Raw genomic sequence first — 23866 nt, 5'->3', positions numbered from 1 at the left:
CAAGCTGCAAATTCATTACAATATTTGAATTACTCCTAAAACAATTTTTTTCTTTTCCCTGTTAATAAAAAGAAAATGCAGACTCATTTAAGAGCGAACAGAAGAACCAAGGAAGGAGATGAAAACACCCAGGATCCCAGAAGAGGTGAGTCACTTAGCAGTTCACAGATTTCAGCACATCTCGCTGTCCCACCCTCCTGTGCAGTCATTTACCTATGAACTCATGTAGGTGCTTCCATGTCCAGGGGCACAGCTAGGTCCACATGGTGTGCTGTTCCCATTGACTCAATCCTGACAACTGTACTCCCCTGAAGTTCCTCCAAAACTTTGGTTTTAAGACCAAGGAGTACCTGTCCTGCTGAGAACTACTAGCCCATGACTAGGCTTTCAAACGTTCTCGTCTCAGAGACGCCAAGTACCTTGTCTAGAGCTACACAGCTCAGTTTCCACTCTGTGGCCAGGAGAGAGGAACGAGCAGTACCATGACCACGAAGTCCTCTCCTATGTCCAGGCAGTGGAAACAGCTTGGGTCAGTGCCCTGCCAAGGTAATGGTGACCAGACCCAGTCTCCAACAAACTGAGAGGTTTCCTCACACCTGTCTCCACTCCTGCTCCTCCACACTTAGCTTCCGCGGGCCACTGTCACCCTGTCACCACCGCCTCACCTGTTCCCAGCCTCTCACCTGTCCCCGACTCCGCCCATCAGTCACAATAGCTCACCTTGCCTGTTTCTCTACTGCCTTTCCCCTGGAGACCCTCGCCAAGGCCGTCTACCCACCCATCCAGGTTCATCTCCCTCCTCCTCTCCCTGCGGACCCCGTCTTACCACCCCGTTGGCTGGCGTGCAGAGCGGGCCGCCCATTGCTGTATGGCATCCAGATCTTCTTCAGGGGATTCTGGGTTAATTCCCGTGGGGACGCCATCCCCGGGCCGGGATGAATCGGACTGCGCTGCTTCGCACCCAGCAACCGGGCCACCTCGGGCCACCCGAGGTCCCGCCCCTCGGGCCCCGCCCCTCCTCTAGCGGCTCCAACTCTTGTCCATCTTCCCGCAAGCCCGCCCCAGTACTATTAGGCTCCACCCAAACTGAAGAGGCACTGGTCTACAACTACGCATGCCCAATTTTTCTACCGCCTCTTTTGGACTAAGCGCGCCCCGTCCTTCAAACCAATGCTAATAAGGCGCATGCTCAATTCCCAAGGAGTTTGCCATCCAGATTATGCAGGCCCCACCCCGGATGTGAAGTTTACAGCCCTCAAGCAGCTTGTTCTTATTTGCATAGTCCCCTCCCAGGGTCCCCGCTCAGGGATCTGCAGCCCCGCCTCCAAAGCGTGTGCCGCCTCTGCTCCCTGAGGAACGTGACCTCAGAGTCGCCAGTGGGAAGGGTATGAGGCTGGGCGGGGCCTGCGTGACCCTCAGAGCCAGGATAGTCTACACCAGCTTGGCTGGTGTCCCTGAGCGGCTCTAATGACTGGCCTGCTGTCCTGGCAGTCCACCTCCTGGACCTTCCTGGGGCTTTCTCAGCTGCTCCTACCCTGGAAACTTCCCCGATCCACAAGAACAACTTGTTCAACCACGCAGAAAAAGTTCCCTTATCTTAGGGACAGGAACACAGGATACATCTCAAAATCGACCATGTTTTGGCATGGCTCCTGGGAACTTGGGCTAAACCTCTGCCCACCTGGAGCAACTGTTGTTTTTTCTTTCTTTTGGAGGAGGAAGGTCAGGGTCGCTTGTAGCCCAGGCTGGCCTGGAACTCAATTTGTACCTGAGGACAACCTTGAACTTTTTTTTTTTTTTCGAGACAGGGTTTCTCTGTGTAGCTTTGGTGCCTGTCCTGGATCTCGCTCTGTAGCCCAGGCTGGCCTCAAACTCACAGAGATCCGCCTGGCTCTGCCTCCCGAGTGCTGGGATTAAAGGCGAGCGCCACCGCCCGGCCAACCTTGAACTTCTGATCATCCTGCTCTCACCTCCCAAGTTCTGTTGTTGTGCACAGTGTTTAACAGGGCTGGAAATCGAACCTAGGGCTTTGTGCATGCTAGGCAAACACTCTACTAACTGAGCTACACTCCCAGCCCCAATTAAAGTTTTAATAATGAGTTTATATATTTTTTTCAAATGAGCTTCTGTCTCTTTTTTTTTTTTTTTTTTTTTTTTGGTTTTTCGAGACAGGGTTTCTCTGTGTAGCTTTGCGCCATTCCTGGAACTCACTCGGTAGCCCAGGCTGGCCTCAAACTCAAAAAGATCCACCTGGCTCTGCCTCCCGAGTGCTGGGATTAAAGGCGTGCGCCACCACCGCCCGGCCTGAGCTTCTGTCTCTTAATCAGGAAAATAAGATGCAGACATCATCAATTTTACAAGATTGTGGTACAGATTAAATGTATCAGTCTCAGAAATCTGCTCTATAACATGTAGGCGTTCTCCCCCGCTGCCTTTGAAAACGTACTGGGGCAAGGGCCGAGAGCCAGGCCTTGCAGCTCAGGCTTAGAGGCTAATGCGGTACCATAGGAAAAACTTCCCCAACTGGGTGACCCTGATGAACATGACCCCTTGGAGGCTGGTGAGGGACAGCGTGGGGAAGCCACGCTTCGATGTTTGACCTCCACCACAGGCTGCCAAAAGCTCAGGCCTCTTCCTTCTGCCCAGCCCCACCTCTCCAAACTGGACACTTTCTGCTCTAGACCCCGGCAGCACGGCTTGAATCTCCATCTTGCTGCCCTCTGGTGATGGCCTCCACCACACCCCTGGCAGGTTCTCTGTCTCACAGATGCCCAGCCAGAAGCCAGGGACACGAAAAACAAGGTGACCTCATTCACAGTCAGTGCTGTCACATCTCTGCTTTGGGTCAGTCCACCAGGTCCCAACCCAACTCTTGAGAGTCTGGCAAAGACCCTTAGGATGACCATGACAACAGTATCTTCACCACTACACAAGGAAATCAAAGTCCAGAAGCCCACCTGGAGCCTCCCCAGTACCAGCTCTAGCTGGCTACACAGGGAAATACCCTGTTCCAGGCAGGTGGTTTATTTCCTTTTCCTCATTCTCCCATTGCTGTATACTCCCTGCATCCCCAGAGGGAGGGGGCAGTTTGGAGTACACCCACAGATGGCTCATGATGAGCAGAGTTCCTCTGTGAACATCAGCAGCACCCACTTCTCCAAAGCCACTCATCCTGTTCCTGTCTATGTCCTAGTCACTGCCAAGGTCACCTTGGGGCCACATTTGGCCTCAGAAACCTCATGGCCGCTCCCTCACACCCAGCACAGTTACCTCTAACATCATGGGTACCCAGTGTCTCTTCAGGCCCATCCATTCTCTTCCCCAGAACTGGATGTTACTCAAGAGCTGGTGGCAGAGAAGGGCAGGGCAAGGGGCCAAAGCATCTCCACACCCAGTCTGAGCCTGGTTTCAGGAAATGTGGCTCTATACCGCCCACTCTTCTCAGCTCACCCTGGGCTGACCCAGACACACCCTCTCAAGTCCATATCTCCAGCTAGGAAGCCATAGGTCACCATCATGAGCCTAGGCAACCTTCCCAATGCCAGGGTCTCCATCTGTTCTGAGGACTCCTCCCCATCTGCCCTTCCATGGCCTCATTTCTTAGGTAAGAAGCTGAGGATGCAGACGGAGGAGACAAGATCACAGAGCCAGCCCACAGTGCGAGGACTCAGCTCATGCCCCAGCCTTCAGAGCTTCACCTCCTACAGCTTTCTTTGTTGCCTCACTCCTCCCACCTAGGCTCTTGGCTGTTTCCGCCACTGAAATGCCCTCCACGCTTTGTGCTCCCCCAACACCAACACCGGCAGATGTTCACTAGACTAACGAGCCCTTGTGGCTTTTCCCTCTCCAGGGCATCTCAAAGTGCACCAATTACCCTGTCCCATGCACAAGAAGTGTTGGGATGCCGTTGTGCACTCATGCATGAACATGGCTAGCTCAGCCCTTCTCTACCATGAACCTTAACCAGCCTGACCCTGGTTGGCACTCTGGCACCTTATGTACTGACCAACAGACCTCTTATCCCAGTTACAGAAGCCATTTAATCAAAGTCTTCAACCCTCGGTTCTCAAGGCTCACACTCTTCCCACTATGTATCTTCTGCCTAGCCCTGGCTGTACCAACCAGTCACCATTTACAACATAAAGATCCAGGGGCCTGAGCCCCGCCACACAAACGCACACAAACATGCTCATTGCATACACCCAGAAGCACATATATTAATTAGCCCTGCTGCCCCGCTCCTCTCTTCCTCTTTATTCCCTGACCAGATGCTGCTTTGCTGGGTGCAGGGAGTTCCCAGGAGTCCTAGCTTCCTCTGGCTATTTCCAAGAACTGTCCCCAGCATCCTTCTGGGCCCAGAGTTCACAGTGTGAGGTTCCAATTTGGGGGTATCCAGCCATATGAGTGAGCCCTGATCTGTACTTTCTGATTCTAGCCTGGCACAGGGCACACAGTAGGTGCTGCCATTGACTCAGAGCTAGCCAAGGTGAAAAAACAGCTCAGAGAGGCTTATGGAAAAGACAGAGTACACAGTAGGTGTGTAGAGAAACTCGGGACCAGCACAGAGCGCACAGTGGGTGCCCTAGAGACACAAGCTTAAAGGCTAAGATGGCACTATATGAAAAACTTCCCACTGGGTGACCCTGATGAACAAGACCCCTTGGAGGCCAGCAAGGGGCATACTGGAGAGTGCCTCCGGCAGCTCCAGCTGGCTGGCCCTCCCCCTTGGCTAAAGGAAGACACTATTTATAGTCATCCCACCTTGGTCCAGGCCCCTCTTCCCAACAAGGCCCCAGTTTTTCTTCCTTTCAGGCCACTGACAGAGTGATGCCCTCTCAGAGCGTTCTGAGAGACCCCCAACACCCTCAATTCTCCCTCCAACACCCTCTTCACTACACCCAGGTCTTTTCCCAATCCCCACGGTCCCCATGCTACCCAATGCCTACCCTGTCCGTTGCTCTCCCGCCCAGGGTCGGTGAGAGAGGTGCCTCCTAATGTACCTCTGTCCATCCTGCCACCGAACTGGCCAGGGCCGCCGCCCCCCCACCCCTCCCCACCCCACCGCGGCTCGGCAAGGGTAAGGAAACCCCGCCCCCCCACAGAGGAAAATGGCCCCGCCTCTCTAACCATTCTAGACCCGCCCCCCAGGGCTGCCTTGCTCTGCGAGGTTGCCAGGCCCGGGTCCAGGCAGGCAGCTGCACTCTGTGCTCGGACCAGTAGCGCCTCTTTCCAGTCAGAGCTGCCAGTACCGCTGAGGGTCCAGTCTTCCCTCCTACACCACTGGGAGCTCCTGCCTCATCCACAGGCAAATAGGATCACACGCCCCAGAAAATCCATCTCTCCAGCCCAGCAATGGAATGGGGGATGTAAAGCAGGTGAACCCTACTCTTTTCACAGCAGGTCAGAGGGTAGGGAGGGAAGGTGAATGGAAGGGCAGAGGAGCCAGGTGTGACTCAGCCCTCATGTGTCACAGCCTGGGTGCACATGACTGGGTGACTCAGGTGTATCCAGTCCTTCAATCATCCGACATTTATTGAGCGCCTCCTGCCGCCACAACTTTCATGTACACCATGCCACTCTGCGCTACGAGAAGCTTGGTGGCATCCTTCTGCTTTACAGTTGAGGAAGTTGAGGCTCAGAAAATGTGAACAGCTTTGCTTAGGATAATTCATCAAGGAAAGCAGAGTTGGCTTGGACCTCCAGCAGTATTCACTCCCTCCCATGACCCACGTGTATCCGTCCCCTGGCAGGGCTGCTGGGGTGTAGCTAGGACAATGCTTGTGGGTATTGTGTGTAGATTTGGGAGTCAAACACCCTCTTCTTCTAGTCCTTCTCACCTGCCTCCAACTCCTGCTCACACACAGCTGTGTGTGATTTATAGCAGGCAGAGACTCAGCATGTACACACACACACACACACACACACACACACACACACACACACACACACACAGCACTGCCAAGGTCAGATTTCCCACATGTGGTCATCTATGCCTCTGCCCAGAGATGTCTCTGATAACCACATCCAACTAAGCAGGTGCTGCCTAACAGAGTACAAAACAAGCGTGTCATCAGATGTAGTGGCACATGCTTGGAATCCTAACACGCAGGAGGCAGAGGCAGAAGGATTGCTACAAGTCTGAGAACAGCCTAGTCACACAGCCAGTTCCAGGACATGCAAGGGCTCCACTGTGAGACTGTCTTTAAAAACAGAAACACAAAACAACCATATGGCCCTCGCCAGCATTCTGCTGCAGCGGTGTCAGGTGGGGACCCAGGCCTGGGGGCCTTCGATGGATGTCGGATGCAGCACTGGGGTCCTCTCCTTCACATTTAATGATGGCGCTCACATGGCGGTATCTTGATGCTCTGTGGCTGCCAGGCATGACAAGATTCCATCTAGCAAACACACATGCCAGTGTTCAAGATACCCAAACACATGGAAGTATGAAGGGTACAGAAGCATGGCAGCACACTACGTGGTCAGGCTGTCTAAACATACTGTGGACACTCAGAGGCCATGGCAGTGGCCCACTGTGGTAAAGCCTGGGTATGTGCTCTGCCTAGATGTAGTACTGTCCAGCTTCGTTGCTGTCCTCCAGAACTTTCCATCCAGGGTCACCCCATCTTTATGACCCCCTCCCTCAGTCTCAGCGGCGGCCAACACGAGCTAGTATTTGGGCATTAGTGGCAGCCTGATCCCTGGCAGCCTTGGTCCGGGCTTGCTCCAGTAAGATCCGTAAGAGGCCGATGGGGACATCCAAGGAGAGTGTGACGCGCGTGTCCGGATGAGGGTTAGCTTTGGAGTAGCTCCAGGGAGCCGAGGGCCCTGGGGTGGTAGCTGAGCGGCTCTCCAAGGCCACAGAGTAGGAAACAGTCTCCGGATAGTTCTGAGAGAGGAGGCGGAAGGCGGGGATAGGGGTCCCTGGGACAAGTAGGACCGTACCCAATGTCAGGACCATGAGCAGCACCAGTGCCCACCTGGCCATCATGCTGTAAGGCTGTAAGGAGAAAACAGGCTGAGTCTGGATCTGCAGCTGCAGCTCACTGGAAGGAGACAGACTACAAGACGCAAGAGCCAAAGAGGCTGGAGTGATTACAGAGGCCAGGCCTGGGACAGAGACACAGAGACAAAGAAGAAAACCAGACAGGACCGGACCGAGGTAGAGCCAGACAGAAAGAATGAAAATGTGTCCTGAGGCATGGTGGCATACGTCTATAATCCGAGCCCCTAGGAGGCTGAGGCACGATCCAAACTTGAAGCCAGACTGGGTCACATAATGAGACCCGATCTAAAAATTCCAAAGTGGGGGCTAAGGACAGTGCTATCCAGAGGCAGAGAAAGGCAGGGGGAGGGGCAGAGGAGGAAGAGGAATGGGGTAGAGACAAGGCAAGATAGGGAAGTCAAGAAAAAAGACAAGGCAGAAAGAGACAGAAACCATCAGAGTCGTCTAGATGGGAAGAAAGACTCAGAAACAGAGAGCGCCACAGGGACCAGATGGAGACAGGTTCTGAGCAGCGTGGCTGGTGAGGAAGACCAGCGTTGGGGGCAGAGCGGGGCAAGTGAAGCAGAGAAACCAGAGACCCCAGAGCCTCCCAGGTCCAGACATCTCCACTCACCCAAACCCCAGGCCCACTCAACCCCAGACCCTTCTCATCCCGAGCCAGCACTGGTCATACCGCTGCCAGCTTCCTCCGGGGAAGGCTGGGGCTGCTGCAGCTGCTGGGGCTGGGGCCAGGCAATGCTCTCCTGTGACCTGACCCTTTACTCCACTTCAGGACCCATTTATCTCCCCCAGCCTCCTGGGGTAGGAGCTAGGGCATGCTTCCTGGCATGAGGCAGTCCCCCACCGATGACTCATCCCCTTCTAGGGAACAGTAAGGACACCTCCTTAGCCCCCACCCTATTTCTTTTTGGGGGGACAAGTTAGGGAAAATAACCAGGGCCAGGTATGAGGACTCTATACCATGCAATACAATGCCAACTGCCCCTCCCCCCACCAAGGGAAGTTTGCCTCCTGAGACCCCCACCACCACCTCACCAAACAGTCAACAACAAGGGCCTTTTAAAACAGCAGCTTTAATGCCACCCCCCCCAATCAGCACCATGGCATCACATCCTTGGGTCAAGGGGCAGGTTGGACACCAGTCACATCCATTCACTGCCCACAACCACCCCCAACAAGTGAGTCATCTGCCAGGAAAGCAGGCACCACAATGGGGATTTGTCCACAAGGGGGAAGGCTAGACCCACAGGACCGAGTCACTGAAATAGTGGACACGCATACACGCTCACGTGTACACAGAACTCTAGCACCAAGTGGAGAACAGCAGGACCCTGCTGAGCCCTGCCACCTCCAGGGACTGCTGACCCTCAAGCACATCATCCAGGCCTCAGTCCTAGGCAGCACCTGTGTGGAACACATCAGAAAACGTTCAGCCCTCTGACCTTCTTTCCCAACATGAAATCTGCACAGAAGTATGGCAAAGCATCCATGAGGAATTGAATGTGGGCTCTGACTCAGAGAGGAGACCCTTAGCAAAAGGGAACATAGAGAGGTACCATGCAGGCTCCACAGCCGGGGATATGTAGTCAGTCCTTTGATCTGGGATCTGCTCCAGGTCCCCTAGTCTCAGGGAACCTCCCACTCAGGCACTGATACATGTAGGTGCAGCCTTCACTGAGAGAATCTAGGCCCCTACCTGTTTTCTGGCTGTGGACCACTTGGGGTGGGCAGCGGCGTTCACATGCCTCACGGGTTCCAAAACGGTTGGCATTTCCTCCGCAGCCACCGTAGACAAAGGGGTGACAGGCTGTGCCACCAGGCACAGCCCGATGGTACCAGCGCAGGGTGTAGGCAGTACAGGAGCCCTCATCCAGTGGTAGGGAGCAGGGGTCTATGGTCATTGGTGGTTAGGTTACTGGGGATAGTGGGGATCAGGGGAATCTGAAATCAGCAAAAGATCAGCAATGGGATGGGCTCCATCTGCCACTACCTGAACCTCTCTGGTCCCAGCCCTTGATATCACCATCACCGTCCCAAGGAACTTCTGGGTCCTGGTAGTCCTCCACAGAATACACCGAGTACTCAGAGAAGTCATCATCATCTTCAGGGGGTACCCGGCCTGCAGGTAGGGTGGTATGCTGTGAAGAGGCCCCTGCTGGCTCTGGGACAGAGTAGATAGCAGTGGTCTCCTGCATATGCAGAAATGTGTGTGTGTGTGTGTGTGTGTGTGTGTGTGTGTGTGTGTGTGTGTGTCCTGTGTGTAGACTTTATATGCGTGCAATATGCCCTGATGCCTGAGTACACACATGCATATTTGCACCCCATCTGTACATGCCCCATGAATTGTCAGCCTCACCTTCCTCCTCTACATGAGAGACCCGGAGCACAGGCACACGGTGGAGCTGGGGGCCAGCTGTATCAGCAGCATAGCTGGGGAGAGGTCCTGGAACAGGGCAGGTGATGACACAGTCGGCCACCCTAGCCACACCCCTGCTGAGAGGACCCAAATGATAGGAAGGGAGTCAGTGCCTTAGATGAAGAACATTCTAGATACAGAAAGCTACTCACGTGATCCAGACGCAATAAACTGGCCCTGGCAGGCTGGAAGGGACAGAAAAAGGAAGAATGAGGAATGGAGAATAAGAGACAAAGAAAAAGATGGGAAGGTGGAGAAAGAGAAAGAGACAAAAGCCACATGCAGGGGTGAGATACACAGAGCTGCAGCAGGACAGCCAGTGAGACACAAAGGAGTGAGAAGAGAAAACAGGAGAGCGGGGAAGGAAGGAGAGAGACAGGAAGAAATGTGTAGATGAACCCGCAGAGAAACCGGGAGTACCAGGGACGCAAGGGACAAAGGAAGTCAGGGGCAGGAGGCCCAGAGACGGTAGCAGTCACAACAGGAAGGAACAAGGCCCAGAATCATCACTCCCCAACCTGTGTCACAGCTTCTGGGGCAGCGCTGCTCCCCACTCCACCCCTCCAAATACCGCTAGTCACCAGAACTCTACACAGCCACCCACATCCGTCTCCCTTCCTCCATTAAGGGAGTCCTGCTAGCCTGTAGCCATCCATCTCCACCTGCCCTCTGTAAGTTCTGGGGACTCGCCAGCCCCTACCTAGGTGTCCTAGGATGGGGTGGGGGCAGGAGACTCCCCATTAGACCCACTCACCACAATGCTGACTCATCTCCTGACGCACAAAGCCCCGGATGTCATCCTCCTGGGAACACAAGACCACAAGGCCCCTGAAGAACCCATGAATCATGGATCGCATAATGCAGGAATCAAAGACTAGTCATATAAGTCAAGAGCCCTGGGACCAGGGGTCAGGGTGCTGGGTGACACCCGCCCCCCCAGTCCAAGCCAAACTCACGGTCAGCGCAGCTTCTCCCTTCTCCCCACGAGGGCCAGCAGGTCCTGGTCGCCCCTATGAGTAACAAACGTGACCAAGTTGTGACAGATCTCACAGAGACCCGAGACCATGCTCATCTCTGACTCCAAGCCCAGGAATCAACACTCACCTGCTCCCCTCTCTCACCGGGGGTGCCAGGAGCACCAGGAGCCCCCACCACACTCTCTCCAGGGGGACCTCGTTCGCCCTGTTTACACAAGGACCAAGTAGGCAGGGTCAGTGTCAGTGACAGAATCCAGGCAAGTGGAGGACCCGAGTTCAGAGATTGGAATATGGAGATCAGCGTGTGGGTTGTAGGTTCATGGTTTAGAGAGACAAGGATGGTTGGGGGTGCTGGGGGTGTAGCTGAGGAATACAGCCCTTGCTTAGCACGTGTAAGGCCCTGGGTTTAGTCCTCAGTACTGTCAGAAATGAGAAAGCCAGGCTGGAGAGATGGCTCAGCAGTTATAAGAACTTGAGGTTCTTATAAAAGACCCAGGCTTGGTTCCCAGCACCCATTTGGTGGCTCACAACCATCTGAACTCCAATTCCAGGGCATCTAACGCCTTCTTCTGGCCTTCTCAGGCACTAGGGACACACATGGTACACAGACATATGTTCAGGCAAAACACTCATACACACAGAATAAAAAAACCAAGAATTAAAGACAAAACAGCCAGCATGGTGTACATGTCTTTAATCCTACCACCTGAGAGGCAGAGGCAAGCAGAGTTCTGAATTTGAGGCTAGCCTGGTCTACATATAGGGTTCCAAGCCATCCAGGGTTCCATAGTGAGCTCCTGTCTAAAACGAGCAACCAAGCAAACAACAATAAAAGCAGGGAGGGTAGGGTCAAGGGTCAAGTGTCAGGGGTCACAGCTGGGGAACCCTACCTTCTGACCCTGAAGTCCTTCAGGGCCTTTGGGACCAACACCACCAGGTGGCCCTGGGGGACCGCTAGAGCCATCATTCCCCCTGGGACCTGGGAAGCCCCCAACTCCTGGGGGCCCCTGTGGATAGAAAAGGGCTCGTGACTAAAACCCCGTCGGGATAAAACCACTACCAAAGGTCACAAACCCTGACCTCGGCTTACCCGCTCCCCTTTCTCGCCTTGGTCACCCTTGGGACCTGGCTGCCCATCAAAGCCTCTGTCACCCTGGAAACAGAAGAAGCGAGAAACACACTCAGCCCTGACATCCCTCCGCTCTTGTGTTTCCTTGAGCTTGGTGCGTGCCTGCCCAGAACCAATGCCCTCTACGTGTAGGATCCAAACATCTGTCATCCTCCCAGCTGTGATCCCATGACACCAGCCCCACTCAAGCCCTGCCCTGGTACAACATGGCCCCTTCCCTCACCTTCTACCCTTTCATCCTAACTCTCTACTGTGACCCCAACCTCTCCTGAAATCTCAAAAACAGCCACACATGATTGCCCAAAGCCACAGTCTTCCCTGAGTCCATCATGACTTTCTTTGTCCTCTGACTCCACCCCCATCATGTCCATTATCAACAGCCCCTGTACCTTGGGACCGATCAGGCCCTCTTTGCCAGGAGCCCCAGACTGACCCGGTATACCAGGCTCCCCCTAGAGGAAAGAGAACGTGGGATTGGAGCTCTAGCCCATTGCCCCTCTTCATTTAGGGTGGACCCTACCCTGACACTCACTGTGTCTCCTTTCCGTCCTGCCAACCCAGGGCGGCCAGGAAAACCAGCTTCTCCCTGGAGACATCAGATAGAGAAGTAAGCCTTGGACCCCAGCCCCACAGCCCCCACACCAGCCCCCACACCAGCCCCCACACCAGCCCCCACACCAGCCCCCACATCCCCCACATCAGCCCCCACACCAGCCCCCCCAGCCCCCCACACCCCCCACACCAGCCCCCACACCAGCCCCCACACCCCCCACACCAGCCCCCGCATCAACCCCTACACCAGCCCCCACACCAGCCCCCACACCCCCCACATCAGCCCCCCAGCCCCCACACCCCCCACATCAGCCCCCACACCCCCCACACCAGCCCCCACACCAGCCCCCACACCCCCCACATCCCCCACACCAGCCCCCGCATCAACCCCCACAGCCCCCACAGCAGCCCCCACAGCAGCCCCCACATCCCCCACACCAGCCCCCGCATCAACCCCTACACCAGCCCCCACACCCCCCACATCAGCCCCCACATCAGCCCCCGCATCTCCGAGTAGATCTAAACCTTGTCTCCTTTGTCTCCATCAAAGCCACAGGCTCCCTTTATTCCTCTTTCACCCTAAGGTAGGAAAGCAAATGAGAAAGCTGTGATGGCACACACCTGTAATCCCAGCACTTGGGAGATAGAGGCAGGAGGGTCAGGAGTTCAAGTCCAGGCTTGGCTACATAGCAAGTTCAAAGCTAGCCTGGGCTACATGAGAACCTAGTTCCATAATTTTATAAAAAGCCACTTCTACCTTACCCTGACTCTTTGATTCAACTCTTTTTTTTTTTTTTTTTTTTGGTTTTTCGAGACAGGGTTTCTCTGTGTAGCTTTGTGCCTTTCCTGGAACTCACAGAGATCCGCCTGGCTCTGCCTCCCGAGTGCTGGGATTAAAGGCGTGCGCCACCACCGATCGGCTTGATTCAACTCTTACTACTGGCTTCAGGCATTCCAACCCAGAGCTAACACTATGTAACCTGAGCCCCCAAATCTGACCCTAGGTCCCTTATTCTCCAATACCAGGTCCTCTTGGCCAGAAAAGCAAAAGATTCTTTCTCACCTTGAGGCCCCGGGGACCCATAAAGCCAATTTCTCCTTTGTCTCCTCGGAAACCAGGGGCTCCATCCTTTCCTGGGGCTCCCTGGGGACATGGATCAAGAAAGGAAAGTGAGGTATCCAAAGGAATCGTCCTAGATTGCAGGCAGGTGACTCCACACCACCCATTGCCATGGGGACAGGGTCACCATCATAGAGTTCACAGCAGAGGTAGGAGCTTCTGGGAAAAGGAAGGCCATAAAAAATTAGGCCCCTAAAAGGTCAAAGGCTACATGGGCAGGGCCGTCATGGAAATAGGGTCCTTATGAAGACAGGGGTTCTCCATGAGATTGGGGGCATCTTACCGGCTCACCAGGGATCCCTGCAGCACCTGGTTCACCCTGTGGGAAACAGATTGGGGCCTTCATCTAACCGTGCCTCACTGGCTTCTCTATGCACATGTGGTCCCTTGGCAGCCCAGTTAGTGAGGGCGTGGGCTGCACATAGATCCAGTGTGAACACACATGTGACCAAGGAAACCAGGTTCCCTCTAGTGTAAGAAACCCCCAAGGTAGGTATGAGTGATACATGACTAAACCTGAGGTGAAACTTGCCTTGGGTCCTGTGAGTCCTCGAACCCCAATTGATCCAGCTGAACCTTTGTCCCCTGGCTCCCCTTTGGAGCCCTTTAGGAGTCACCAGAAGAAAGGACAGAGTCAGGACACCATCTGTAGTACCCCTAACTCCTCATAGTCACAGCCCAGAGCTCCTCATCTATTCCCACTTGAGGTCCTGAAGTCCTCCCTAGGGTCCCCATACTTCCTAGGGTCCCTATACTTCCTAGGGTCCCCATACTTCCTAGGGTCCCCATACTTCCCAGGGTCCCCATCCTCTCTGCCACCCTTAGAGTCACTTCTGTCTCGCCCACAACAAGCTCCTCCCTCCCTGACTCTGTGGAGTACACACAACGCCCGCAGGACCCCCCAGGAGAACCCACCCTCTTCCTTGTACCTTGTCACCAGGATTCCCACTGTCTCCCCGAGGTCCTTTGTCACCGTCTATGCCTCGAGGCCCTCGTTCACCCTAGGTCAGAGGTCAGAAATCAGGGTCAGGAGCTGGAGGCCCCTCATGTTCTGGAAAGCTAAGCTTTTGGATCACCTGGGCCAGCCCCACAGAACTCTTTATTACAGCCAAGAGAAACCCAGTTCACATCAGAACCAGACCCACTCACCATGTCCCCTTTGGCACCTCGTGGCCCTGGAGGCCCCTCAATCACAGCTGAGTCACCCTGAGGGGCAGGGAGGAATCAGAAGAGTTGGGAGCACCCCGGTCTCCCGCTCAAGCCCTCCCTGATAACCACACTTACCTTGTCACCCTTTGGTCCTGCGGTCCCAGCGTCACCCTGTTGGGGAGAAGAATGACTCTCACCCAAGCCGGGGAGGCCCCAGACCTCAATATCCATCCTCACCCCCACTCACCGAGGGGTCTTTCTCCCACATTCTTACCTTCTCCCCTCGATCTCCCCGGCTGCCAGGAGGCCCCTACGTGAAGAAAAAAATCTGATTACGAGCTATGGGCGTGCGGGAGGAGTGGCGAGGGGACAAGACAGAGGACTAGAGGGGGGCTAAGAGAGACGATGAGGACCAGGCCAACAGTGAAAACCTGAGGGCTGGGACAGACTGCAGGGTCCCAGGGGCACAGATGGGTCAGGCTCGAGGAGCTGGAGTCACACCAGCAGGACCTACCATGAGTCCTCGAGGTCCTTCCTGGCCAGGGTGGCCGTCTTCACCCTGAATGGTGACATTAGGTTCACTGACTCAGAGGTTGGGGATCGGAGGCAAGAACTGTGATGGAGGGGTGGTGAGCCCCGGCTGTGGTGAGGACATACGTACCCGGACACCTGGCTCACCACGCTCGCCTCGGGGCCCAGGCAGCCCTGCTCCTGGGTCTCCCTAGAGATCAACAGGACACCAGGAATGAGGAAGGGGACTCAGTAGAGGACAGAGGATTCTAGGCGCTCGGTGGAAGTTGGGGAGCGACAGTAGCAGAGGAGAGAGCCAGCAGCATTTGATCTACCTTGTCTCCTTTGAGTCCAGAGGTGCCGGGTGCTCCCTGTGGGTCAGAGTGGGGTGAGGAACCTGTAGGCTCCAAGTCCCCACATACCCAACCTCATGCCCTAGTCCCCAACAATACCCCTCACAAGGGCAGACTTGGGTCACTCAGGTAGTTCTACTCACCACTGACCCCGGTGGTCCAGGTGGCCCCAAGGGACCTGGGGCACCTTCTCTCCCTGGAGGGCCTGCCAGACCCTACAGGAAATGGGACAAGGAAGCAGGGAATGGTTTGGGGACCCCCTTCTCTTCCTCTTAAGAGAAAGGAACCAAGGAAGGACCTGGGTTCCTTCCTCACCTGCTACCAGAAGGTCTGGAGGTCACCAAGTCCCCACATGCTGTTCCCAGCCCTCTTACCCGTTCCCCGACAGGCCCTGGCTGGCCCATCTCTCCTCGAGGTCCTGGCTGACCAGGGAACCCAACAACACCAGGAACACCAGGGGCACCAGGGGAGCCCGAGTCTCCCTGAAACAGATAAGAGGGGAGTGGTCACAGAAGGACACCTTCCCAGGTCATCCCCAGAATGATCTCCTTCCTCTCACCACTCAGAGCTGTGATGAGACACTGACTTACCTTCATACCTGGAGGACCAGTTGGCCCAGGGGGGCCCTGAACCCCAATTCCTGGCTCACCCTTTAAGGGAAAGAGGGGTCTTATCAGGCTTAAGGAGTCCTAAGGCCATGGCCCCAGTAAAGACTCTTCCACACATACCTTGAGACCTTTGAGTCCCGGAGCCCCTTTTTGACCCTAAAAGATCAAAATAAAGAATTCAAACTAGCCGGGCGGTGGTGGCACACGCCTTTAATCCCAGCACTCAGGAGGCAGAGCCAGGTGGATCTCTGTGAGTTCGAGGCCAGCCTGGTCTACAGAGAGAGAGCCAGGAAAGGTGCAAAGCTACACAGAGAAACCCTGTCTCGAAAAACCAAAAAAAAAAAAAAAAAAAAAAAAAAGAATTCAAGCTAGAGCAATGACTCCATGGTTAAGAGCACTGGCTGCTCTTCCAGAGGTGCTGTGGAATATTATTTTAACTAGGCAAAGATGTGTTACATTTGGTTTGTTTGTTTTTGCTTGTTTTTTTTGGTTGTTTGTTTTGTTTTGTTTTGTTTGGAGCTGAGGACCGAACCCAGGGCCTTGTGCTTGCTAGGTAAGCACTCTACCACTGAGCTAAATCCCCAACCGTGTTACATTTTTTTCTGCCGCAGAATATTACTTTAACTGCGTAAAAGAGTGTTACTTTTGTTTATGCTGCATGTGTCTAATTATGTAAAGATGTGTTGCATTAGTTTCACTTTGCCTGCATGAGGCACCTGATTGGTCTAATAAAGAGCTGAACGACCAATAGCTGGGCAGAAAGAGGGATAGGTGGCCCAAGAGAAAAAGCCTGGTACACAGATGACCCGGGGTCAATTTCCAGGACTCAATGGCAGCTCACGACCATCTATAACTCCAGTCCCAAGGGATCCTATGCCCTCTCTGGCCTCCAAGGGCAACAGGCAGGTGATGTACAGATAAACATCCAGGCAAAACACTCACACACATTAAAAAAAAAGTGCAGGAATGTGAACACTAAGCTTCTATACGGACCAAAAATATTCCCAGGGGAACTCAGATGATTATGAACCTATGGGAGCTCAGACAGGACCACAGGCTTGTGAGGGCACAGGCCAAGGGAAGCCCAGATGTGGCCACAGACACGTGGGAGTTCAGGCGTGACCACAGGCACAGAGAGCTCACACATGAGCGTGCAAACACGAGGAGCCACAGATGTGGCACTCAACGGAAACTCCCACGAGGAAACTTAGATGTGACCACAGATGTGTACTCAGACAGACGGGGGCGGGAGACAAGATTATAAACACATGACCAAGCAGAGGCCTGCAGGAATTCAGCTGTGTCCCAAGACCTGGGAGATGACGTGGTAACGGACATGCATGGGCTCAGCCATGGTAAGGAACAGGAGATCAGGCATGGACACACACAAGCCAAGCTTGGGTCCACAAGTATGGAAGCCAAAAGCATGTAGCTGTGTCTTCCAAACAGAAACCTCCCGAGAACACAGGCAGAGAGAGGTTCAGAGACATGAACAAGCCCAAGAATGGTCCTTGTTTTCATGGTCAAGCCCAGACTCCAGACTCACATCTTCCCCAGGGTCTCCAGGCTCTCCTGCACGGCCAGCTTCGCCCTGCACATAGAGGATGGTAAGGGTCCCTGGCCTCCCAGCCTCACCCCTACTCTGCCCAACACTTACCCTGGAAGCCCAGAGACACTCACTTTCTCACCCCGTGGTCCTGGCAATCCTCTGTCGCCTTTGGCTCCCTAGGGACATAAGGGCCATGTGACAACACAGGTGTCATTGTCAGTCACAAACAGATGAATCTGAAGGAGGTAGGCCTGCGGCCAGGGTCCAGTGTGGGGAATATTGTGAAAGCTAAGAGAGTCATGAGGATGGAGGAACTATAGGTCAAAGGACCCCTACTGTGGGGTGCTACACTCACCGGCTCACCCAGCAGGGCTCCAGCAAGGTCTCCTGGGGCTCCCTGATAAGAGAGGGGGCCAGTGGGTTCCTTCACTCCCGTCCCTTAGCCCTTTCTTTTAGTACTTCCGCCTACTCACCTTCTCTCCTTTTGCTCCAGGGGGCCCGACCACCGCCTGTGGGGAACGCCTTGTGAGGAGCCTACCCACCTTTCCTTCCCACCCCCACCCTGCCATCCCAGATGACAGGTGAAAACTGAGGCTTAGGGGTGAGCAGGGGGTGGGAAGCAGAGCCAAAGGTCACCTGTCCAGGGGCCCCCACAGGCCCAGGTTCTCCTTTAGGTCCAACAGGGCCAGGCAGACCTGGTAACCCCTGTGAGAGAACAGTGGGAGGAATTTGGTCTCTTCATCACCCTGTCCCCGCCACCCCAGCCTCTCCCCAGCCAGCTGGGCATGGGACCCCACAACAGGCCCACTACCGGCTTTCCTAAAATACATACTGGCACACCAGGACCTCCCCTGTCTCCATCCTTTCCACTGGTACCATCACGACCTGGGGGTCCTGGCTTCCCCGTCTCCCCCTGAAAAGATGGAGCTCAGTCAAGATCCTACACAATGACTCCTAGCCCCTGGAGCCCAACCCAAGACTGGCAGGACTTACCACTTGTCCAGGGAGACCTGGTGACCCTTGTGGCCCCTGGTGGGGAGAGCAGATATGAGGGTCATATGGGGTGAGGTACAAAGGATACTGGAGAATGTGGTATCTGAGGATCTAGAGTATGGTTTCTCTATAGCAACTCACTCACCACAAGGCCTGAAGGGCCAGGAGGGCCAGGAAGTCCCACAGCTCCCGTAGGTCCGGGCAGACCCTGGAAGAGGAAGTTCAGAATAGCGCCAACCCCACAAGTGTCCTAGTAACCCTACCCCAAGAGATACACTACTCACCCGTCCTGGGGGTCCTGTCTCTCCAGGTTCCCCCTGGAAAAGACCCAGAAACCATGTGCTCAACTCCATAATGGGAAAAGACATGCCTGGAATCCCCCGTCTTCACATGTATAGCCCATTCCCCTTCTATGCCTAGACTTACCTTCAGGCCTGAAGGTCCCTGGGGTCCTGCAGGGCCAGCAAGACCCTAGAGGGAAATGTGAAGGCAGGGGACAGGGGTCAGTGTTGTCTACCCGGGCTCCAGGATTCTCATGAATACAGCCTGCATGTCAACAATGACAGATTCCATCCCCTCCCTCTCCTACCCTCACTAGGCAGTGTTTCTCCATCACTCACCGGGGCACCCGGTGGTCCAGGGTCTCCATGGCCACCCTGTTGGAGACAGTTTGATGAAAGGAGCCAGGCCAACCCGGGGAAGTTGGCAATGTTTTTCACTGGGGTTTGACACAGAACGGGAACAGAAGGGAGGGCTCTAACGTACTCACCGCTGGGCCAGGGGTTCCCCTTGGGCCCTGCAGACCCTGCGGAAGAAAGAGGCTCATGAACCTTGGTCCAGGCCTCACTTTGGCCTGTTCCCATCTTTGGAGGGCCTTTGCCTGGTGAGCACTCTACTCTCCTTACTTCTCAGGCACAGATGACCATATATACCTGTGGACTGACCCTTCACAGACAGACACACAGACATACATATACAGTAAACCTGTTACTCTCCCTACTTCTCAGGCACAGATGACCATATATACCTGTGGACTGCCCCTTTACAGACAGACACACAGACATACACACACAGTAAGCCTGTCAGACATCATGCACCTGAGTTTACAATTTGTATGTGGGCATATCCTTGTCCCTCTTGAGTAATAAACACACAGCGAGGATCTCAAATCCTAGGCCAGCTATCCCTGTGGTCACTCACCGGCTTCCCTTCAGGCCCAGCCACACCACGCTCTCCCGGAAGACCCTGTAAAAGAATAGATCTAAGGCCACCTTGCCTTTACGCCCAACACCAGCTTCTTCACTGCCCACCCTGCCCCTGACGGCCAAGGACAGGACTTAGCTTCCAAACAGTGCCGATTCCAGCCCTGCATATGAGACAACACACGCAAGAGCCATATTCTTGTACCCGTGTGACCTCTGGGACAAGAACTCACCGGGCTGCCATCATGACCCCTCTTCCCAGGCTCTCCCTGGTCTCCTTTGATTCCTGGCACACCCTGAAAACAAAATGTTGTGCCCTGAGGCCCATTCTCTGCCATGTGTGTACATATATGTGTGTACTACTTATGGTATGCCCCATAGAGAAGGCAGAGTGAGGCAGGAAGCCTCACCTTGTCTCCTTTGGGTCCACGGTCACCATCACTGCCTGGCTCCCCCTGTACAGACGAGATGTCAGATCAGATCAGGCTCTAGTGTTATGGGAAGGCATGGGTCACAAACTGACCCCACACTGACCTTAGCACCCTTGAGTCCAGGGGGTCCTTGTTCTCTAGAGGGTCCAGGACCTGCCTCATCAATGGCCACCTAAAAGTACAAAATAATGGAGGGAAGATGAGCCTGTCATACAGGTGTGAAGGGATCAGTACAGGTCCCAGGATAACATAAATTATGGGGTTGAAGATACTACATGGAGTTTCTGGGGCCCAGTCTCAGGGTAGCATCATTGCCATCACGTGACTGGGTGATCACCTTGGGGCCAGGGGGGCCAGGTGGTCCAGGGAGGCCAGGAAGGCCATCTCTGCCCTGCAGAAGAAAAGAAAATGGGAGGTTGTGTGGGCTAGCTCAGGTTCCAGAAAGGCCTGCTTCAGGGTGCCCCCCAGCGAGCACCTGTTCTCCACGGTCTCCTTTCTCTCCGCGTTCGCCCTGGATACAAAGAGCGGAGTGAGGCCAACATCAATGGAGAGGCCAGTTTCTCTAACCACTCCCCTGGCCCTCCTGGTCAGCCCCAGGCTCACCCTCTCTCCTGGCCTTCCTGCCTCCCCAGCACCACCAGCCCGGCCCGGGAGTCCAGGAATGCCAGGCTTTCCAGGTTCCCCAGCAAGGCCAGGTGGTCCAGGTGGGCCCCTCTCCCCGAGGGCCAAACCAGGAGGCCCCTGCGGGCCAGGGTCTCCACGATCTCCCTTCAGCCCACGTTCTCCAGGAAAGCCAATGGAGCCCTGTGGGAGGAGACGGGTGAATGCTGTGGCTGTAAGAACATGCCCTCCGCAAAGCATACCCTCTGAGCAGCCACCAGCCACTTACCTCCTTGCCCGGAGGGCCTCGCTCACCAGGGTCCCCCTTGGGGCCAGGTCTCCGCTCAGGCACAGGCAGGAGGCTGCCAGAACTCTCACCCCAGGTCTCCACAATGTCCCGCAAGGCCGACACCTGAGGAACAGTGAGGGCACAGAGGAGCAGGGCCTGTGGCTGCCACAGCTCCTCCACAGGGCCCTGTGGCCGCTGCTTGTCTCACAGGGCCCCACTTGACCCCACCTCCGTTCCTAAACAACCTACCTTGATGCCCACAGTTTCCAGCAACCTCTCTGCATTCTGGGGACACAAAGACGGTGAACAGCTCTCCATGCAAGAGAAGGCCCCGCCTCCTGCCCTACATTGTCACCTAAGAAAGTCTCTACCCCTCTTGCCCTCTGTGGAGGTCAGGTGTGAGGCCACCGGAAGCCTATCCTTAGCATTTCTCCACCATCGATGCTTCCTTGAATGGAAGCTACAGGAGCCCCAGTGGACAAGGGATGGAACACAGAGGGCAGAACACAGAGTCCTTCAGCAATGCGAAAGTGAGAGAGAAGTGGCCGCTGAGGTATGCGGACAAGGGTCAAGGGCCAGGTCTGGCTCACCGGCAAGCTCCCAGGTTCTCCGCGGAGGCCACGTTCTCCAGGAAGGCCCTAGAGACAAGAAATTGGCGACTGGAACCCAGCCTGTGGGGTGTGTGTACATTTAGGGGGAGGGCAGAGCTACATGTGCAGATGGAAAAGGTTGGAGCCTCACCTGTTCCCCTTTGGATCCGGTCTCTCCACGGTCACCCTGGAACAAAGAATGATCAAGGGGGGACATGGCTCCTAACCCTGCGTGCCCCTTATCACAGTCTTTACTCAACAGAGGTACACATGCTCACCTTGGGACCCACACTTCCTGGGACACCAGGGAAACCCTGAAATATGATTGAACATAAAGGAGTCACATTGGAACCCAGGAAACATAATGGGCTATTGATCCCAAGTCCTAAAATAACCCTAGACACTCACCTGGCCAGGAGGACCGACCTGTCCTGGGAGACCTGGAGGACCCTGGAGTCCAGGATTACCAGGAGCTCCACGTTCACCCTTGGGACCATCAGGACCCTGTGGAGCATACGGTCAGCATCAAGGGCCCCAGAGAAGAGTGGAACCATATCTCTTACAGGGTCATGATCAGGGATCACAGAATATAAAAACTCAAGCACTCACTTCTCTTCCAGGGGCACCAGAATCTCCCTTTTCTCCCTAAGGAAGACAGGGGTTTTTAGACATGATCCAATTTGAGGCCACAGCATCCTCCAGAGGAGGGGCTTACCTTCCTTCCATCCTCTCCAGGGTCTCCAGGCTCTCCCTGTGGGAAGAATATTCCATAAGCCTAAATGGTCTGGCTGTATAGATTTCAGATGACTGTAACGGAATCTTCTTGGCTATGTGTCTTTGTTTTGTTTTTCAAGCCAGGGTTTCTCTGTGTAGCCCTGGCTGTCCTAGATCTTGCTCTATAGACCAGGCTGGCCTCAAACTCACAGAGATCCACCTGCCTCTGCCTCCCCAGTGCTGGAATTAAAGGTGTGTACCACCACTACCCGGCGGCTCTGTGTATCTTAAAGTGACTGTGTCCATCCCAGCAAACTGCTGTGTGTCCATGGGTACCCGATGTGTGTCTGCATCCATGTACACATGTGCATGGGTACGCCGATGTGTGTCTGCATCCATGTACACATGTCCATGGGTACACCTATGTGTGTCTGCATCCATGTACACATGTCCATGGGTACGCTGATGTGTGTCTGCATCCATGTACACATGTCCATGGGTACGCTGATGTGTGTCTGCATTCATGTACATGTCCATGGGTACGCCGATGTGTGCCTGCATCCATGTACACATGTCCATGGGTACACCGATGTGTGCCTGCATTCATGTACACACTCTTCCTTTAGCTCTCTGTATGTAACTCCACATCCATGCAGACATAGTAAGTGCCCTTGTTTTATGAGTGCACATATCCATATGTGTCCTAGCAGGTATATAGAGGGCTTTGTATGTCCTAGAAGGTGACTGTCTGTCTGCGTATCATGGCCTGTATCTGAGCATGAGTTTATAGACGTATGCTCAGCTCCCCAGTTCCTTAGAAACTGTATGTTTTGGCATGTGTCTGCAAGTCTTACATGTATTTCAATATAAATGGTCAGATGTATGTTGATGACCGTTGCTATAAACACGTCGCCAGCATGTCCTCAGACGTGTCACGGCATAGCTACGGGACTTCATCTCACTGCACCTTTGTCTAAGTGGAGTGTCAAATGTGAACATGTCTCCACACGTCTGTTGCTCTCAACCTGTTTTTGTGACTCTGACTGGACAAGTGGCTGTGCCTTATCTTGTCACGCACTGGCCCTTCTGAGCTGACACACACACACACCTAACTCAGTGTGTCTGCAAGGCTGCCCACGTGTGCTCAAGGACACACTTCAGATGCATGGTCACATTGGGGTTGTATTTGGTGCTGGTGCGTGTCTACACATGTCAGTCCATGTTTCATGTATTGTCCATGTTTCATGTATTGTCTGTATTTCTGGGCTACGTGAACATGCCTCTCTTGGCAGGTTTGGTAACATTGTCTTAGACACACTCACGTTTTTCCCATTTAGGCCTGGTTTGCCATCCTCGCCTGCCTTTCCCTGTGGGAACAGAGTGTTGGTCAGGTATCAGTGCTCAGGTGACAGCAGGAAAAAGCTGGCATGAAGCCTGGACTCACCGGTACTCCAGGAGTGCCAGGGGGACCAGGGGGACCATGTTCTCCTCGAAGGCCTGGAAGCCCCTGGAAAAAATTCATTGCTAGGATTGAGAGGGTCTCTGAGATATCACTTGGGACACCCCATGGTCTAGGAGGGCCCCCACGCAGAGATTCAGAGGTCTTATGGAAATCCCTTGAGGCCCAGATCCCGTAAGTTAAGGGGATTCCAGCTTGATTCTAATAAAGAACCCGGAA

General features: G+C 54.4%; 3 protein-coding genes across 4 annotated transcripts in view; all 3 read right to left on the bottom strand.

Moving 5' to 3' along the window:
• Positions 1 to 5036, bottom strand: part of Pfkfb4 (6-phosphofructo-2-kinase/fructose-2,6-biphosphatase 4) — a 46907-nt gene extending 41871 nt beyond the window's left edge. Inside the window, exon 1 of one of the 2 annotated variants that reach the window (XM_052721462.1) lies at positions 4947 to 5036. In XM_052721462.1, coding sequence (XP_052577422.1) covers positions 4947 to 5010 — 64 coding nt within the window. In that variant the 5' untranslated portion in view covers positions 5011 to 5036. Of the gene's footprint in view, positions 1 to 826; positions 1039 to 4946 lie in introns of those variants that run through there. The other variant, XM_052721452.1, reaches the window with a different exon arrangement.
• A 1613-nt stretch (positions 5037 to 6649) lies between these two features.
• Positions 6650 to 6991, bottom strand: Ucn2 (urocortin 2). Its single transcript, XM_052729827.1, has one exon. It carries the CDS (start codon positions 6989 to 6991, stop codon positions 6650 to 6652), a length of 342 nt encoding a protein of 113 aa, XP_052585787.1.
• A 1068-nt stretch (positions 6992 to 8059) lies between these two features.
• Positions 8060 to 23866, bottom strand: part of Col7a1 (collagen type VII alpha 1 chain) — a 32493-nt gene continuing 16686 nt past the window's right edge. Inside the window, exons 63-118 of the mRNA XM_052721438.1 lie at positions 23633 to 23695; positions 23511 to 23555; positions 22190 to 22225; positions 22084 to 22119; positions 21883 to 21978; positions 21753 to 21788; positions 21626 to 21661; positions 21475 to 21522; positions 21134 to 21169; positions 20885 to 21007; positions 20599 to 20799; positions 20471 to 20506; positions 20333 to 20386; positions 20099 to 20167; positions 19975 to 20019; positions 19798 to 19860; positions 19563 to 19607; positions 19132 to 19167; positions 18983 to 19018; positions 18789 to 18833; positions 18647 to 18679; positions 18508 to 18570; positions 18363 to 18398; positions 18202 to 18282; positions 18006 to 18074; positions 17843 to 17878; positions 17725 to 17766; positions 17501 to 17545; positions 17367 to 17411; positions 15941 to 15976; positions 15803 to 15862; positions 15587 to 15694; positions 15356 to 15427; positions 15195 to 15230; positions 15011 to 15070; positions 14864 to 14908; positions 14624 to 14659; positions 14485 to 14520; positions 14350 to 14406; positions 14130 to 14201; positions 13733 to 13804; positions 13484 to 13519; positions 13144 to 13224; positions 12606 to 12659; positions 12061 to 12114; positions 11918 to 11980; positions 11490 to 11552; positions 11290 to 11406; positions 10527 to 10604; positions 10379 to 10432; positions 10177 to 10225; positions 9575 to 9607; positions 9363 to 9449; positions 8997 to 9125; positions 8703 to 8897; positions 8060 to 8410 (exon numbers count right to left, since the gene is read on the bottom strand). Of these exons, the coding sequence (XP_052577398.1) occupies positions 8400 to 8410; positions 8703 to 8897; positions 8997 to 9125; positions 9363 to 9449; positions 9575 to 9607; positions 10177 to 10225; positions 10379 to 10432; positions 10527 to 10604; positions 11290 to 11406; positions 11490 to 11552; positions 11918 to 11980; positions 12061 to 12114; positions 12606 to 12659; positions 13144 to 13224; positions 13484 to 13519; positions 13733 to 13804; positions 14130 to 14201; positions 14350 to 14406; positions 14485 to 14520; positions 14624 to 14659; positions 14864 to 14908; positions 15011 to 15070; positions 15195 to 15230; positions 15356 to 15427; positions 15587 to 15694; positions 15803 to 15862; positions 15941 to 15976; positions 17367 to 17411; positions 17501 to 17545; positions 17725 to 17766; positions 17843 to 17878; positions 18006 to 18074; positions 18202 to 18282; positions 18363 to 18398; positions 18508 to 18570; positions 18647 to 18679; positions 18789 to 18833; positions 18983 to 19018; positions 19132 to 19167; positions 19563 to 19607; positions 19798 to 19860; positions 19975 to 20019; positions 20099 to 20167; positions 20333 to 20386; positions 20471 to 20506; positions 20599 to 20799; positions 20885 to 21007; positions 21134 to 21169; positions 21475 to 21522; positions 21626 to 21661; positions 21753 to 21788; positions 21883 to 21978; positions 22084 to 22119; positions 22190 to 22225; positions 23511 to 23555; positions 23633 to 23695 (3429 nt within the window). The 3' untranslated portion in view covers positions 8060 to 8399. The remainder of the gene's footprint in view (positions 8411 to 8702; positions 8898 to 8996; positions 9126 to 9362; positions 9450 to 9574; positions 9608 to 10176; positions 10226 to 10378; positions 10433 to 10526; positions 10605 to 11289; positions 11407 to 11489; positions 11553 to 11917; positions 11981 to 12060; positions 12115 to 12605; positions 12660 to 13143; positions 13225 to 13483; positions 13520 to 13732; positions 13805 to 14129; positions 14202 to 14349; positions 14407 to 14484; positions 14521 to 14623; positions 14660 to 14863; positions 14909 to 15010; positions 15071 to 15194; positions 15231 to 15355; positions 15428 to 15586; positions 15695 to 15802; positions 15863 to 15940; positions 15977 to 17366; positions 17412 to 17500; positions 17546 to 17724; positions 17767 to 17842; positions 17879 to 18005; positions 18075 to 18201; positions 18283 to 18362; positions 18399 to 18507; positions 18571 to 18646; positions 18680 to 18788; positions 18834 to 18982; positions 19019 to 19131; positions 19168 to 19562; positions 19608 to 19797; positions 19861 to 19974; positions 20020 to 20098; positions 20168 to 20332; positions 20387 to 20470; positions 20507 to 20598; positions 20800 to 20884; positions 21008 to 21133; positions 21170 to 21474; positions 21523 to 21625; positions 21662 to 21752; positions 21789 to 21882; positions 21979 to 22083; positions 22120 to 22189; positions 22226 to 23510; positions 23556 to 23632; positions 23696 to 23866) is intronic.

The sequence above is a fragment of the Peromyscus californicus genome, unplaced genomic scaffold (assembly GCF_007827085.1).
Source record: "Peromyscus californicus insignis strain IS unplaced genomic scaffold, ASM782708v3 Scaffold_11__1_contigs__length_118956290, whole genome shotgun sequence".
Taxonomy (NCBI): Eukaryota; Metazoa; Chordata; class Mammalia; order Rodentia; family Cricetidae; genus Peromyscus; species Peromyscus californicus.
This window is presented reverse-complemented; position numbering and strand designations above follow the sequence as displayed.

Bases quoted from the DNA above. Each gene is read 5' to 3' on its own strand.
- Ucn2 (XM_052729827.1), bottom strand. From the start codon at position 6,991: ATGATGGCCAGGTGGGCACTGGTGCTGCTCATGGTCCTGACATTGGGT.